The sequence below is a fragment of the Citrus sinensis genome, chromosome 9 (assembly GCF_022201045.2).
Source record: "Citrus sinensis cultivar Valencia sweet orange chromosome 9, DVS_A1.0, whole genome shotgun sequence".
NCBI lineage: Eukaryota > Viridiplantae > Streptophyta > Magnoliopsida > Sapindales > Rutaceae > Citrus > Citrus sinensis.
The window spans coordinates 18,673,338-18,691,443 of record NC_068564.1 but is presented as its reverse complement, the minus strand read 5'-3'; the positions used below and the strand labels follow the sequence as shown (position 1 = coordinate 18,691,443).

Genomic DNA, 18,106 nt, shown 5'->3' with positions numbered 1-18,106 from the left:
TCAACGTGCTACTAGGTTATAATGAGATGAGGACGAGTTAAGTGCTGGTTGCGACAAGAATAATTTGGAAAGGATTCGTGAGACAATAACAAGGTCACTCAAGATTTGATTTCTAAATTGTGTGCTTGTGGGGTTATGGGCTTTAGGCTGTGGTTAAGTATAAATTATATCAAAGACTTTATATTAACTAAAATTTATATTATTTGTATAAATATTTTGATATTTATTATTTACACTAATATTTTATCATTTAAATTTTATTATTTATTTACTAATAATTTTAAAAAATTAAAATTAAAATTAAAAAATAGGAGGGAATTAAAATTCCACCTCATCCTGATACTTCCCAAAATAAGGTATTAGTAAAAAAAATTATTTTCGTCTCTTTTTCGAATAAGTAACTGAGCACCATAAAATTATCCTTGTATTCTTTCCAAATATGGAAAACTTTGGAAATTTCCGTTGTCCCTATTCATGCGATTATTATTATTAGGGTCCGCCTAAGTTACGTTTAACGTAACTTACGGCTTGGCCCTAAAATTTTGTCCAGCCCCCTATACTTTATGTTATTTATAATTTATTCATAAATATTATAAAATTTTTTGAATTGTAAAATTACGTTTAACTCCTTACACTCAATTTTATTTTATTGAAACCTTATAGTATGAATTTGCCCCCTATAATTTTAAATTTCTAAAATAACCTCTATTTAATTAAAAAATATAATAATTATTAAATGAATTATAATAATTATTATTTTATTATAATCATAAATATAATTATATTTTTTAAATAGATGATTATATATTTTTTAAATATAATCATCTATTTAAAAATTGATGATTTGACATATTCACATTATCCGATTAATTTGTTTAAAGTTCTCCAATAGTGCACCACTTTCTCCAATGACTTCCATTAATTGCAATTAATTTTCTCTTGATCACAAAACTTTTCGTACTTTTTTCGCTTGGATGTTCTATTAATGGTGCCATACCAAAATGTTTAGACAACACCAAAAGTGGCAATGGAAATTGGTGTGAGCTTCATTCACAAAAATATTGGTACTGTTGCATATCAATTAAAAAGCAAGTCATTGGGGGAGTTACTATAAATACACCCATTGAAACTCTTAGCATCATGGGGCTTTTTTTGCAACCGTTAATTAGCTCCATAAATTTTATTACATAAAAGAAATAGTAGGGACTTGTGACTCTAATTACTACCTCAAAGTTGTTTCCTTATGATTTACAATTCACAAAAAGAATGTAATAAATAAATAAATGTTTAACTCGCATATACATATAAATATGTGAATACGTCAAATTGTTTAAAGTTCTCCATCAATCTTCTCTTTATATTGTTAAAAAAATATAATCATCTATTTAAAAAATATAATTATATTTATGATTATAATAAAATAATAATTATAATTATAATTCATTTAATAATTATTATATTTTTTAATTAAATGAAGGTTATTTTGGGAATTTAAAATTATAAAGGGACAAATTCGTACTCTATGATTTCAATAAAATAAAATTGAATATCAAGGGTTACACGAAATTTTACAATCCAAAATATTTTACAATATTCATAAATAACATAGAGTATATGAGGCTGAACAAAATCTTACAATCAAGCCGAAAATTACATTCACGTAACTTAGGCGGACCCTTGTTATTATTTAGATAAGACCTATAAAATTTGACTTGGTTGACGTGGAGCACCATTTTGCTGCACGTATGTTCCAACAACCGGGGCCAAGGCCTAGGACCTAGGCGGCTTAGGCTGACCCCAAGTCATAGGCTAAGGCCCCACCACCAAACAAAGACCCTTTTCCATGAATCACGTTTCAATCCCTCATTTCATGAATAATTCACTAAATGTTTTGTTTTATATATTATGAAAATTTTAGAATATAAGAGAAGTATTATCTTAGTTATATTATAAATAAATAGTATAATGATACATATACATATATATATATATATAGTTATTTTAAAAAATTAATTATGTAAATGAAAGTTATATTAAATTTTAATTACACTATTATACATGTATTAGCTAATTATATTACCTTTAATATATTTAAAAATTTCTCATATAATGTTAAGTAAGATTTACCCAAAAAAAAGTGTATTATACATTACTTAGATAAGATTTGGACATTTAAGGCTCGAATTCAATGCAATAAATAAATTTCTATTTTTTTTTATCTGCAACCCAAGTTCAAATTTTTGTCTACGGCTATTGGTCCAATTTGGAGGCATTTAAAAATCAATTTAAGATTAGGTCCATTTTTTACTTAAACAATTTGAAGAAGCAATCTTGAATATAAAGGCAAGGCATTACTATTATCAGGATTAGAATTATTAGGTGCTGCGAGTTAATTGTGGGCATTAGGAGAGACAAGTAAAATGGATATCACCGATACTCTACCGGCAGAGTGCATGTCCCATATCATATCTCTTACAACTCCTCGCGATGCTTGCAGATTTTCAGTGGCATGTCGTGTCTTCAAATCAGCTGCGGATTCTGATTTTGTGTGGGAGAAGTTTCTGCCGTCCGATTACAAAGAGATCATTTCCAGTTCGGTCTCTGATTCATCTTTGATCACTTCTTTCTCTTCTAAGAAGGATCTTTATCTTCATCTTTGTCACAACCCCATCATCATCAACAATGGTACTTTGGTAAGTCGAACTTAGACGATTTATTTCTTAGAGTTAAAAAGGGTAATATTGGATTATCTCGTATAAAATGACAATTTTCAAAATACATTCAAATTACTATAAATCTTACTTTTTCCCTATTTTTGTTAAGAAGACAAAAACTTTTATCAACATATCCCTATTTTTTCCTTATCTTTTTGACAAAAATAACGATAAATCAAGATTTATAATAGTTTGGAGGATTATTCTATGATGATACTATAAAAAAACAGTGGTAATATAAATATGTACCATTAGATTTAATCAATTATTCACAAAATTAGAAGTTAGTAAGGAGAATATTCTAATTTTAATTATTTAGAATTTAACTTACTAGTTATCAATCTGTTAAGCATGTTTTTTAAAGATTAAAAAATAAAAAGAAACTAGAATAGTCTATTGAAACTTTTAGATTTTTCTTTAAAAATATATGTATCTTAATATTAACATAACTTAATCTTTGGTTATCCTCTCATTATTATATCTTTGTCAACAAAGCTTATTAGATTAGTAAATATTGCAACAGTTAATTCAAACCAATCTTAGCCAACGAATAAAACTTAGAATTCAAAATTATATTGTTCCAATTATAAATGAAAGAAATGATCTGTATTATCACGTGTTGTTAAGATTAAATAATTCATATTTGTTATTTACACAATTAAATTAATTTATATATTTGTATTTTCAATTTTTTTGATGTTATTGATGCTTTATAAAATATTTGTCACATTATAAAAATAAAAGTATATCTATGAACTTGAATATCATCTATTAATTATTAAGTAATTAGTTACAATTTATAAAATTAAATCAATAATAAAGATTAAAACATTTAAATTCAAGGATTTATAATGAACTCATTATCAATACCGTAAAAATTCAAATAACATCATAAAAAATCATAATCTAGAGGATATTTAAAAAAATATTATTTAACTGGATGAGTTAATCCAAAATTAACCTTACAGTTATTCATCAAAGGTGATTTAATTTTAACTTGTATATACGTATCATTATATGCTTTGCACCTTCTTCGACTGCATAAAAAAAGATAGCTAACAATATCGCGTCATTCTTCTTTAACAGAGGCTTGTGTTGGAGAAAGAGAGTGGGAAAAAATGTTACATTCCCGTGGCCGTAGTACATCGTTTTATACCTTGGGGAGATATACCTGACGATTGGATTTTTTTTTTTTTTTTTTTGAAGTCTGTTATACAGAGATATTACTGACATTACATCAAACATTACAATTAATATTTACAATCATACTATATAACTGGGACCACCATCATATATTGACACACTGAAGTATATGCCCAGATATTTTAAACCCTCTCTAATATTCGAGGGGTGCCTGCTCCACTCACATTTCGTAAGGGAGAGACTGTCTCCAGTCAATTAATTGATAATTGAGGAAGAACTGAAACTAATCTCCATAATGCTCTTATGGAGGCTCGAACCCTTGCACTAAACATTGTAAATGTAAGGCTTCTCCCATTGGACTAAAGGCCCATTGGTACCTGACGATTGGATTTGAATGTTCTATCTTGTGATTGTTTCATTTACTTTGTTAAAAGTATTATTTAAAATCATATTTATCAAATATAGTTAACTTTTACTTTACCGACGAGACTTTTCACAACAGATGTAGATTTTATATCGTAGCACTTTAATATTAAATAAGTTCTTATTAATCAATATGGGTCAGTTGATTTCGAAGATCTTGATCAAGTGCATCTGTGCATGCAATCTCGCTCATCTCAAATAGAGAGTTGTGGGTCGTACGACAGAGCTTTCTATTTGAGATCTTACCAACGCGTTGTCACATACCTTATCAGTACTAAAATAGTTGATAGAATGAATTATGTCATTGTCTGAGGAATATATAATGTAAAGATGTATTCATAGGTCTTTAGCGTGGAATAGTCGACAATGTACTATTTTGAAAAATCCTTAGGGTGGAATAGTCAATGCTGTACAATTTTGAAAGATGTTGTATTAACGATGCTTCTTGTTCTTGTATTTACATTTAATTATTAATTTAGTCACTGGGAAATCATTGCATGGTTTGGAGCATATGGCCAAGTTCAAAAATAGGTTCAAAGAAATTTTGACATCATTTCTACTTCTTTCTCATCTTCTGCTGTTGAGTTCTCGTTCAAGAATGATCTTTAATGTTACTATGCACTTGAGCTCTACTTCTAGCAGCAAATTTCTATCGGTAATGCTTCCCGTCTTCATAGTTTATAATAATTATTCTCTTATGAGAATCAACTCAATTCAGAAAACCAAATGTCATGCAAAATGAAGGCAAAATTTCCTACTTCCAAAACGTCATAGCACGTGTCAAAAATTTGTAGTGTCGTATCTAACCCTGGCATTGATAATTCTTAATAATACCATTTAAAATTCCAAATTGGCAAACTGCTCATTTAATATATTGACTGTCAAATTGTCGTTACTTGAATGCTCGTTTTAATTGTATTATCTTACCAACTAATTGATAAATGACACATCATTTGAGATAATTTTTTGGGATAAAAAATTTGAGATATGTAGCATTACTCTTTAAAATATAAGGGTCCGCTTTAATGTAACTTACGGCTTAGCTGTAAAATTTTATCCAGCCCCTATACTCTATGTTATTTATAATTTGTTCATAAATATTATAAATTTTTTTGGATTGTAAAATTTCATTTAACCCCTTACACTCAATTTTATTTTATTGAAACCCTAGAGTACGAATTTTCCCCCCTATAATTTTAAATTTCCAAAATAACCTCCATTTAATTAAAAAATATAATTATTATTTTATTATAATGATAAATATAATTATATTTTAAAATAATAATTATATTTTTTAAATAGATGATTATATTTTTTAACAATATAAAGAGAAAATTGATAGAGAACTTTAAACAATTTACGTATTCACATTATTTATATGTATATGCGAGTTAAACATTTATTTATTTATCATTTATTTATTTATTACATTCTTTTTGTGAATTACAAATCATAAGGAAACGAATTTGAGGGATCAATTAGAGTCACAAGTCCCTACTATTTCTTTTATGTAATAGAATTTATGGAGCCAATTAACAGTTGCAAAAAAAGCCCCATGATGCTAAGAGTTTCAGTGGGTGTACTTATAGTAACTCCCCAATGACTTGCTTTTAAATTGATACGCAACAGTACCAATATTTTTGTGAATAAAGCTCACATCAATTTCCATTGCCACTTTTGGTGTTGTCTAAACATTTTGGCATGGCACCATTAATAGAACATCCAAGCAAAAAAAGTACGAAAAGTTTTGTGATCAAGAGAAAATTAATTGCAATTAATGGAAGTCATTGGAGAAAGTGGTGCATTATTGGATAACTTTAAGCAAATTAATCGCATAATGTGAATATGTCAAATCATCAATTTTTAAATAGATGATTATATTTTTTAAAATATAATTATATTTATGATTATAATTAAATAATTATTATTATTATAATTCATTTAATAATTATTATATTTTTTAATTAAATGGAGATTATTTTAGAAATTTAAAATTATAAGGATGAATTCATACTCTAAGGTTTCAATAAAATAAAATTAAGTATAAGGAGTTAAATGAAATTTTACAATCCAAAAAGTTTTATAATATTTATGAATAAATTATAAATAACATAAAGCATAAAGCATAAGAGGCTGGACCAAATTTTACGGCCAAGCCGTAAGTTATATTAAACATAACTTAGGCGGACCCAAAATATAATCTTCTCTTTTCATCAAAAGATTGTTTTCGTTGAAAAATTTTGGTCTCTATCTTTTCCTTCACGTATATCAATGCACCACGTAAACTTTAGTTCAACCACTCCACTAGACGGTTCAAAAATGCATTGATCATAATAACAAGTACAGAAGCGTTAATCCAATCAAGGCCCTAATTAGCATTGATGTATTGTATTTTTCAAGTTACACCTGGTGCATAAAAAATTATAATTCTAAAATAAAAATTAATAGTATATAATAAATATAATTTTTAAATAATAATTTTGATAAAAATAGTTGAAATATAATAAATTTTTCATCAGAAAGTGTAAAATTAAATCAATTTATCTTCCATTATAGTAGCTAGTGTTTATCAAATACGTTAAAAGCTATAATTACCCAACCTTAATCCCAAATGTGACCTAAACCAACACTCATTTTAAAGTGTGAACGTTCATATTTTTGTAAAATACGGATTTGAATTAGTTATCGATAAATGATAATTAAGTAGTTCTAGAAAAACAAAAATTATATGTTGGATCCTTAATCAAACATTAGATTTATATGTGAATAATTATGTATTGCGAACTGTCATATAATGTTAAGTTCAATCAAAAGTGATATGAGTTTGAACCTTTAATTGTAGATACTTAAAGGTAATTTCAATTTCTATCATGGGTTGAAATTGGAATACCTAAAGATAACATGAAAAATTATATATATATATAAAAGTGATTATAGTCCATAAGTCACACGTATAATCATTATATTCTTTCTGACATCCCACCATTAGAGATAGTACACAGAGAAAATTAAAGGATTCTCTAAGAGAACGTTTTGATCTGAAAGGTAAACCACATAACTCTAGAGCAATTAAGCATTATAGATTCAGGTATGCCTTCACATATTGGTTAATTGATTATTAGTTATATAACATGAATGTTCCTAGATTATAAGTGATGGTTTTCACAAAAAAGATTATTGCTCTAACAAGTGGTATCAAAGTCTCTTCATGTTAAATCACTAAGAACAATTTGTGGTTGTTTTCAACAATTAATTTCAATACGAAAATAAAAAAATAGAAATTGAGAATTTAAAAAATTTCATTTGGGAAAATTCGGTTTTCAATTTCAGGAATTTATTTTTTAAATTATTTAGAAATTCAGAATTAAGACAATTTCATTAAGCTTTTGTGACCGGCGGCTGCCATTGCTATTGAGGTTTCAAGGTTGAGGTATCACATACGACTGAGATTTCATGGCCATCGTTTGGCTGTTTGGCTATGCCGACAACAAAATGCGGCACTAAGCTACGATTGTTTGGTTACAAGGGGCGGCCATGGCTACACTACAAGAAAACTGGAAACAGATAACAACCACTTTATGACATAAATCATTTAATCATGTAAGTATGATGGAATTGTAATAGAATTTTGGTTCATTAAACGATTACTGATTTACTTGTGACAGAATATTTGTCTATCAAGAATTTATGATATGCACATGATAAAAATTAACTCAATCACAAACATTATGATGGAAGTTTGATATTGACCATGTTTTACCAAATTTAAGATTATTATTTTAATTTTTTGAAAATCTAAAATGCGATGTTTAGCTTGTGAAATGATGTTTGAAATAAAAAAATATATATAAGACAAAACTGTGTTTAACCAAAATCTAAACAAAACAAAAATTTATAAGTGCTAAACACTACACAACTCACCACAACCATCGTCATTCTCATTCTTACAAAGGCACTTAAACTCGATGCACACTCATCATCACTTTCACTCCACAATTAGCACTGAAAACATAGTCATACTCATTGTCACACTCAATCAATCAGCCTACACTCACCATAGTCATTGTTAATCTCACTCTCACAAACGGCACTCAAAACCTAGGCACAATCATCGTCACTCTTACAATCAGCACTCAAAACCTAGCAAAACTCATTGTCACACTCTTAATTGATCAGCTACTGCTACTACCCAAACCCTAGTCGGTCAATTGTTCCCTACATTACATAATCGGCCATTACCACCACGGAGCAAACAGCAAAGCAACACCCAAATCATAGACCCATTGATTGAATTTGAGCCGGCCACAATGACCATGAATGGCGACGACGCAACGCAAACCGTCCACTCCCTGACGTCATCACGCAAACTAGAGGATTGCAACCTAAACCTTTAATTCCAGCTTTTGTTCTTCTTTTTCTTCTAATTTTGTTTAAGGCCCTAAGTGTTGAGTAAAATTCTGTATTTGGGAGAGTTTGTGAGCAAGTGACTGATTGAATGACTGCATGAGATAATGGGTTTGGTTAAAAAGTTGCATTAGATGATACAGACAGAGAGAGTAAAGGCTTTTTTACTTGCGATTTGTAAAGGTTGAAGCTAATGGAGTTTGAGATGGACAGTGAAAGTTGAGATTACGTAAGGTGATGACTGATGCCGAGGTTGCTCTTTGTTTGTTTTTGTGAGGCAGGGAGGTAGGTTGCAAGGTAATTACAACCCATGCTTCCTCATTTTTGCATAAATATGAAAATTTGTAAAACCATAAAAGGAAAATGCAAAGCAAAAGTAGTATTCTAGATTTTTTTCCCCATTTGACAAGCAAACTTTTTCTTGGGCAAAGTAAGAACAATAGCAAAGATTTGTGATTTTTTACTACCATAGCTATGAGAGAGAAAGATTGAAATAGGGATATCTGGTTTTGCTTTTGATGGTTATAATTATATTTCATCACCTCGCAAATCAACTTTTATTTTTTCATTGTTTTTCTTGTTTGTGGTGTTATATATTTTTTCTTGTTAGGTACTGTTCAATAAAAGTATCACCTGGCAAACCGGCACATTGTTTTATTTTTTCATGGTTATAATTATATTTCAAAGGGATGAAACTTTGAAATTAATCCATCTTCGAAAGTCAAATTTTGATTTGAAACACATTTCTCTTGGAAATGATCTATGATTAAGTTGAAATTCGGGGAGCAAAAGTAACTCGAGTACCCACTGTGCATAATGTATAAGTCACGTCTACAATGTTTTATTATTTAGAATATACATAAATGAGATATAAATAATTTAGCGAACAACTTCGCTAATCATAGCATAGAAAACTAGATACATGTGACACAATTATTGAGTTTGTCATGAAAATAGAGTTGAAGCTGCAGACAAGGGCAGAATTAGAAATTTACGTTCAAGGATAGACACAAGAAAATATTGTAAACACAAGGGGGTCAAAAATGTAACTTTCGCATAGAAATAGGCTAAATTTCAATTTATACCCCTGACCTTTTTGAATTTTTTTTTGACGAGGGGTTATCAAGCCCCCAGGCCAGAACCTGGTTTGGACCCTGGTTGCAAACTAATTGGACATGATAGTATCACTCACCAATCACCATAACTAGCTAGATCAATGCTTTATAAAATAGAGGTCGTTTTCTAATGCAACCAATATTGATTCACGTATTTTCAAATATAAGTGGAAATTTTATATTTGAACCACCAATGCTTTAATGAAAATTCATGAAACGAGTAAGGAATTCTGATATTACTATACACCATCTAATCTTTTGAATTATATGATCCAACCACTTTTTATAAGAAGAAGAAAAATGATATTTTTATAAAGATTTTTCAATAGAGGTAACGATAATTTGAATAAATGGTGTAATTATTAAAAGATTAAGTAGTGCATACTAATTAACTAATTATCAAAATTTCCTTGGTGGCCAAACAACCTAACTACAGGATGAGACAAAATATATACAATCCACTCTAGCTATACTGATGGTGCTTCCAGTTTTTACATAGGAATTTTTAATTCTCTTGCAATGATGAATTAGATAACATTCTGGAAAAGCTAACCATGTCTATACGTTCTTTACAACCAAGCATTAACATTAAGCTATGCGTTCTTGTTGTTTTTGTTCAAGGCTTGTGGAACAAATGTCAAAAATTTCATCTACTGCTTCTAATAATTTAATATTTAATAACCTTGCCTTGTTCATTGAACTTACATAGCTTAACAAAGAACAAATCTTACTTATAGTTGTAGGTACTGTGAGTTTGAAAGAAGAGAAATAAAATGGATATCCCAATTGCATTTCCCTAATCAATTCTCTTACAACTCCTAGCGATGCTTGCATTGCAGATTCTGATTCTGTGTGGGAGAAGTTTCTACATCATTTCCAGCTCAGTCTATGCTTAATCTTTGAGCCTGATCACTTCCCTGTCCAAGAAGGATCTTTATTTTTATCTGTGTCACAACCCTATCATCATCAACAATGGTACTATGGTAAGTCAAACTTGACTTTTCTTTTATTATCTAGTTTAATTTGCAACTTAATAATCAAATCATTTGCTCTATATTAATTAGCCCATTAAATTTAGCAAAATGATTCTGCTCCTCCTGCTTTCTAATTCTTGAGAGGAAGGTGACGTAATTTTGCTGCTGCTTGCTGTCTTTGTAGACTTAGGCAACGAAATTAAGTTGAATGTCCAAAGTTGTGCACATTTGTACTTACACTCTGTTGGGTTCATTTATTTCATGTGAACTAACTACCCATGTTAAGAAGATAGGTGAATTTTAAGGGGAATAAAATTGTCTGCCTCCTGAGAGGTATTTAAGCAAACAATTGACATCAGGAGAGGGGGTAAGATCAGGTAAAAATAAGAGAAAGAGAGTAAATTTGATCTTATCCTTTTTTAGGATAACTGGATAGCACTATGCATTACATTTGTATGTGTAATTTCTTTATTTATTAAATTCTTGTTTACACTAAAGATCTAACTTTTACATTAGAAAATTCTTGTCGGAATCCCACCAGTAAATCCTGACCATTTTTTGTGAATGAGAAGTTGAGAAATCCTATTCAATTCACTGTGCAAACTCAGCTTTTGCTATTTTTCCCATTAAAAATAAATTCAGTTATTGAAGTCTTTTTTGGCATCAACATATTTAAAACACAACAGTAGCCTTGTGAAATATGATTGGACAATTGGTCATAAACCTTATACATAATTAGTGAGCACCACATATCATTGTAATTAGGGGTGGGCAAAATACCCAACCCGACCTGAACCGACCCGAAAACTTTCGGGTTTTGATCGGATCGGGTTGCGAATATAACCCAATCGAATGAAAAATCATAAATCCGATTGGGCGATCCGATTGCTTAAAAAAAAAACTAACTAAACCTAAACCTAAACGCACGCACGCACACCACACACAAATCACACTCACAGTAGAACAGATTCACAACACAGAACACACAAACAAAAGTACAAAACTCACAAGATACACACACACAAAGCAGTGTCGCGATCTGCTGACTCCTAATGGCCACCGCCAACGGAGGCCACACACGCTCCACCTCCAGTGTCGCGATCTATTGTTGTCTCTCCGAACTTCAACCAGTCCCCGCCGTTGCGTGTCCAGCCGTCCGTGATCTGCCATTGCAAGTCCACCCATCTGCTGCCGCCAACTGCCACCGATCTGCTATCGAAAACATGTCTGTGATCTGCTGCTCCAAGGCCAAGCCTCCAACCCAAGTACTCGACCCAAGTTTTTGCCCTTTGTGACTTTTGATTTTGAAGCTTTCATTTCATGGTATATAATTAGCGTTAATTTTGAAGCTTTCACCCAACCCGATTAGAACTGAAATAACCCGAACTCAATCCGATCCGTTAACCCTAACCCGATTCTACCCGGTTTTTTTACTCGATAAGAACCGACCCGAATACATATTGGATCAGATCGGGTTGTAAGATCGAGTTGTATTCGAATTAATATTTGCCCAACCTGAAACCCGATCGGATTGACCCGAACCCGATTTTTGCCCACCCCTATTTGTAACATCTGAAAAATGACTAGCTAAAACACCTTGAAGTCATCACCAAAGATGGTAAATCCCATTATGCTTTTTGCTCCTCTTCTATAATTCTCCTTTAACAGAACTTCGCCTGGAGGAGGAGAGTGGTAAAAAATGTTACATGGTTGGGGCAAAAGGGCTTTCTATATATGAAAAAGAGTGCTGGACATTTACTTCTCTACCAGCGGCTAGCTTCGTTCAATGTTGGCATTGACACATTTGTATTCTTATCTTTTGGTAGATACAATCAACTCCATGAGCTGTTTAATTTGCTCCATGCTTCAATGCATTTACAGGTTTTCGAAGGTGGCTGACGCCAAGTTCGTGTGGTGCTTTAACGTTGAAGCAAGGATAGATACCAGAAGTTCTTCCCTTAGAACCAACTGTGTGCCTCACCTTATTTTCAAGTTTTCTGATTTCAAATATGCATACGCATCTGAAAGGATACGAATAGAGTTTGGCGTCTACATTGAAGGAATCGATAATGAGGAAAGGCGAAAGCATGTTTCTAGATCCTTCAAGAAATATGACTCGACTATCTCAAGAAAGGAGAGATGGGTGGATGGAGATTAAGATGGGTGAGTTCTTCAATGAAGACGAAGATGATGGCATGTTGATGTGTCGCCCAAATGATTTTGATTCGCACTACAACAAGTATTGAATCATTGTACAAGGAATTAAGCTTAGGCCTAAAACTGGCTGTTGAGCTAGAGTTCTTGTCCAGGAATGATATTTATTCACATATTTCTCACAACCACATCATCGTCAACAATGGTGTTATTAATTATCTTTATTTACGTAAGTCCTATTTTTATCATGTTTTTTATTAATGACTACCTTTGAATATCATCATTAATATTGCTTACCATCTTGACTAGTTGACTGAGCTCCTAGTGGGCTTCATTGTAACTACGAATTGGGCGTAGGCCCAAAAAGGTAAAAACTGCTAAAAGTTTGAAACCTCTGGCGCCAGCCCTCAAAAGCGCGCGCAAAACTTTTAGGCAAACGAAATTGTAAAACAAACAAAAGCGATAAAGCTAAAAACGAAAACAAAAACAAGAACAAAAATTAAAACTCAAGCACAGAAATGAAATCGAAGCAAATTGAAATTAGGGCTTTAGGGCAACGCTCCATTACTTCATCGTTCCTCTCTCGGTCTTCAAATCCGTAAGATAACACGACCCGCTTCCCTTTCTTTTTTCTTTTTCAAATTTTTTCAGTTTTTTTTCATAAAATTGTTGCTAAAGATCGTACTTCATTTGTAATTTTGAGTGTGACAAATTAGGTTTAAGAACACTAAAGAAGACGTGAATGACGAATTAGTTACAAAGAAAGATTCGTGTGTATCGTTATCCGATTTTCTTGACCGGAAGTTGCACAAAAGTTCTGTGCTACCCAAAACAGTTCAGGTACTTTTCTATTTCACCCCCTTTTGGCTGCTGAGAAAATGCTGGAAATTGACACCAAAAGGGGAAAAAAAAGTTTCTTGGTTTTACATTTTTCATGTTTTTGAGTTGTTAATTTTAAGCGTTTTTAAGGATACCAAGCAGAGTTTTATTTTCAAAACTTTTTTTCTTTTTGCAATTTGAAAATTATATATTAATGGTATGAAATTACTTTGTCTGAAAGAAATGTAGCTGAATTATGTCGTTTTATTGTTTTTACTTTGAGTGCGCTTGTAAGTGATCTTGTAGAAAGCTTGCATTTTCTGTTAAAAAAAAAAACACTTTATGAAAGAGCTCCTATTAATTGCTTTTCCTAAAGGGAATTTCAAATGCTTTTCTAACCTAATCACAAAAGCAAGTTTATATATTTCAAACACTACAAGAGATAAATAGAAATGACTTTAGTTGTTCCTGCTGATAGTATCTGCTGGTAAAACTTTTTGGGTAGTACAAGAGATCAATGCCCATCAAGCTTTTACTAAAATTTTTCTGTCAAAAAATAAAAGAAAGGAAAAGAAAAAATTTAGGAGTAATTTTTACTTTTTTTTAAAGATTTTATTTGCCTGTTTTTAGCAACCAAACTCATTACTGGTATGTCCTGTGTAATTTGGAGAGTTTATTTGAGGTTTACAGAGTAGTTGTTCACAGGGAAAGTCATGTCCATTTCTGACACCAGTGGGTTCCAGAAACTCCGCTGGTACCACCAATGGGCAGACGGGTGTCAAGAAAGTAGAGGAAAAAGAAAGAAGCAATGTTCTTGACAAAGCGGTTTTAGAACAGTTCAAGCATACTAGTAAAGGCGATGATGATACATGTCCAATTAGCATTGATGAAATAGAAATTCCTGACGAATACAATGCAAAAGAATCAAGAAAAAGGAAGAAGCCATTTGAAGGTATGCTATTTGCATTCTGAAAGCTAGTTGGCAATTTCCTTTTGCTTTGAATCATTGTTAATTCGCGGACTTCAAAACTCAGGGGTAAATATGGGATTCCTTTTCAACCATTTTGCAATTTCTGCCTCACAATGATCAAATAACCTGATAAAATTTTGAGGTGCAACGTGTGCTCAGAAACCCAAAAATTAAAGGAAATGGTCACGAGAAGCACAATGTTGCTCCATAGAAAAGAAAGTAGATAAAGATAAAGAAAATTCAAGAATTTATCTCGGATCGAGAAAGACAATTACATAATTTAAATCACATAGCACAAGATGTGCTTCTTAGACAGGACAATTTTTTCACGCTTAGTTGTAGGAATCCAGTAATGTTACAAGTCCTTTTTGACAAATGTGTCTATGCCCCGCCCCAATTCTCAGGGGGGAAGGAGCGGCTGAAATGTTTGAGTGCCCAATTTCTGATTACATGTCACCTGCTGGTCTAAATATTGCATTGATAGCTGATTAAAGTTACATAGAATGCTTAACATACATAGTTTATTTATATGTCTTACTGTCATGGAACTTTAATTCATATATGATTGGACTTGGTATCACTACCAAGCCGGGGCACCTATTTTCTTACATTTGCAAATTTCATCTGACTCATCTGGGCATCATAGCATGTCAATCTGACTTGCGCCTAATATATTAACTTATCTAATTAGCGCGCACAGATCGATGTATACTGCAGAAGACATGGAAAGAGACCAGCCATAACATATATCCACCAAATCAATATCTGTATAGCACATGAGAGAAACGGTATAAGCATTGTAAGAAAAATAAATGGAGTTTAGAATGTCAAGTCTGAGAATGTATCTTGTTGACTTGTATTTTGATTTCCTTAGAAGTTATGGAATGTTAAGATCTTGTTTATGTCATTTTCACATCTCTTATTGCGTGACATATAAGTAGGCCAACTGGTAGTCATCAATTGCCTTGATGTTTTTTTTTTTTTTCTGCTTAAGAGTTTCTCAGTGTACCTTGTGCAGATGTACAGAAGCATACAACTCGGAAGCCTTTTGTAGTGCTAGGAGAGGATTCAAAGTCTAAGCAGAAAGGAAGAGGAGAGAGCTCAATAACAAACAAGAAATCAAGACCTTGCTATAATCACTGTTAGTACCCCTCATTTCCCTGCACAAGTAGACTCGTTATTCTCTTGTTTTAGACAATTTTGACCCTATTTGTTTGGTTGATCATCAATAATACATTGACATGTGGTATCTGGTAGCAGATGCAAATGGTTTTGGCTGGTGGGACAGTGATATGGAAGGTGTTGACAGCGAAGCAGTGGGCTATGGTGAAGCCTGGGAAGGAGTTGGATCTACAACATTCGGAGGAATAGAATGGCACTGATCTTGCTCATCTGTTTCAAGTCTGTTCATAAACTAGAAAATATGTTTCTTCAGCTTGCTCATCATGGTTCAATTTTGATTAAACTGACTTTTGCAACAAAAGTTCAATGCTTAGATTTCATTTTGTAATTTGGAAGTTATGGTCATATGATTACTGAATGCGTCTCCTGCCACTGCAGCTGTGACTGTCTTTTGCTATATTTTTGTTGTAATTGCAGTGGCAGTCTTTTGCTGTACTCTTTGTTGTAATTAAAGAGCCATGATGGGGTGAGAGAGACTCAAACCCTCAACCTCAGGATAACTCAGAAGCTATGAGACTGACGCGAAAGCCAACTGCGCCACCACCCCTCTGCCGAGATAATTTATTTCTATGATCTAATGAACAATTATTTTTTGGAAAAATATTCATCGTTCACTCGTTTTTTTCAACTATTTTAAAAATATACAATTTTGTTTTTTGTTGAAATCCACTTAAAGTTACATTTTATTCACTTTTCCACTTTTATTTGAAATTTGTTAAGAAAACTAATGAAAACTTAACCAAATAACCAGTTTACCCTCCAAAATGAAATTAATAATAAAACTAACGAAAAATTTCGTTTGTAATTTTCGTTTAATGAATATCATTATTGATATGTTAATAAAGTATAAAAAAATCTTAACTACTAGAGATTAAAACTCAATGAATAATAAAATTTTATTTATTTTAAATTCAATTGATAGTTTGCGAGATTGGATTATTTCTAATATTATTGTTATAATTTAGTATTTTAATTACAGACATATTTAAAAAAAAACCTGCATTTGATGGTTATGAAATTAATTTCTTTATTGATCGATGGGGGAAATAATCAGATTTAATCTAATTATTTTTGACATTTTTAGGATGAAATTGTAATTTTCGCTTTGGGGGGTAAAATGGTCATTTGGTTAAATTTTCGTTAATTTTCTTAACGGATTCCAAACGGAAGTGGAAAAGTAAAACAAAATGTAACTTTAGGTGGATTCCAACAGAAAAAAATTGTGTATTTTTAAAAAAGTTAGAAAAAACGAGTTGATGGTAGATATTTTCTCTTATTTTTTTAAAAATAAAACTCTCACTATTTGTGACTTTGGAGTAAAGTTTAAGAAAGCAACTCAAATGTGGTAGAAATTCTTCCACCTACGTAAAAATCTTGTTTCTGTAAAATCAGACATTGTAAATTAGTAATGATCCAAAATTACTTAGCCAACACAAACTGAATGACCGGTAATGAATCCGATTCAACAATCTGTGAAGACAAACCAATCTTCCTAGTGAGCCGTAAACTAAAACATAAGGCTTCTGTGTGGGCAACATCAACATTATCAGAATACACTCCAACATCCACCTCTACCGCCATAACTAGACCCTGCATGATTTCGTACCCTCATCGGCATAACCAACTATCTCGCACTGAGTATCCACAGCACATGCGGCATCATCTGTATTAAGTTTAAAACTCTAAATCATCCAACTGGTGGAGGCTTCGATGCCACAGACATTAAAAGTGGACGCTCTAAAACTGCACTGACAGCTTCCATAAGGCCATTTACAACAGAATCCCACAATCCGAGGTTGCAAGAGACAACACTGGAAGAAGACACATCAATCCCCTCATACAAAACCTTATTTCTAGCACCCCATATTCCCCACATAATCAAAACCAACAGATATTCAACTCATTCACAATCAAGACTGATTTTATATATTCAAAAATATCAGGAAGGCAATTAAATCGATTATGTAAAATAACCTCATCATCAAAATGTGTCAGCCTCCATGCCATCCTAGCCTGTTCACAGTAATAGAGCGTGTAATGTATGACTATTTTTTTAGATAAAATAAAGAGTGTATTATAGTTTCACCAGATTCTTCACATAACTTACACCTTGAATCACTTACTACCTTCTTATGCATTAGATTCATAATTAAGATTATTTCTAGATCTCCATAACAGTAGTAGATAAATAGAGCCTTTTTTTTCGCA

At 31.7% G+C, this 18,106-nt stretch overlaps 1 protein-coding gene across 4 annotated transcripts; it reads left to right on the top strand.

The window, feature by feature from the left end:
• Positions 1–13,382: 13,382 nt before the first annotated feature.
• On the top strand, positions 13,383–16,333 carry LOC102615119 (uncharacterized). Of its 4 annotated transcripts, none has more exons than XM_015525796.3 (5): positions 13,383–13,525; positions 13,644–13,767; positions 14,452–14,698; positions 15,735–15,857; positions 15,977–16,333. In XM_015525796.3, the coding sequence occupies exons 1-5, from the start codon at positions 13,446–13,448 to the stop codon at positions 16,096–16,098; spliced, it is 696 nt and encodes a 231-aa protein (XP_015381282.2). In that variant the 5' UTR covers positions 13,383–13,445; the 3' UTR covers positions 16,099–16,333. The 4 variants fall into 4 exon arrangements, with proteins under 4 accessions (XP_015381282.2, XP_052290140.1, XP_006493711.2 ...); XM_052434180.1 differs by having other exon boundaries at positions 15,974–16,333; XM_006493648.4 differs by having other exon boundaries at positions 14,437–14,698.
• The last annotated feature ends 1,773 nt before the right edge of the window (positions 16,334–18,106 follow it).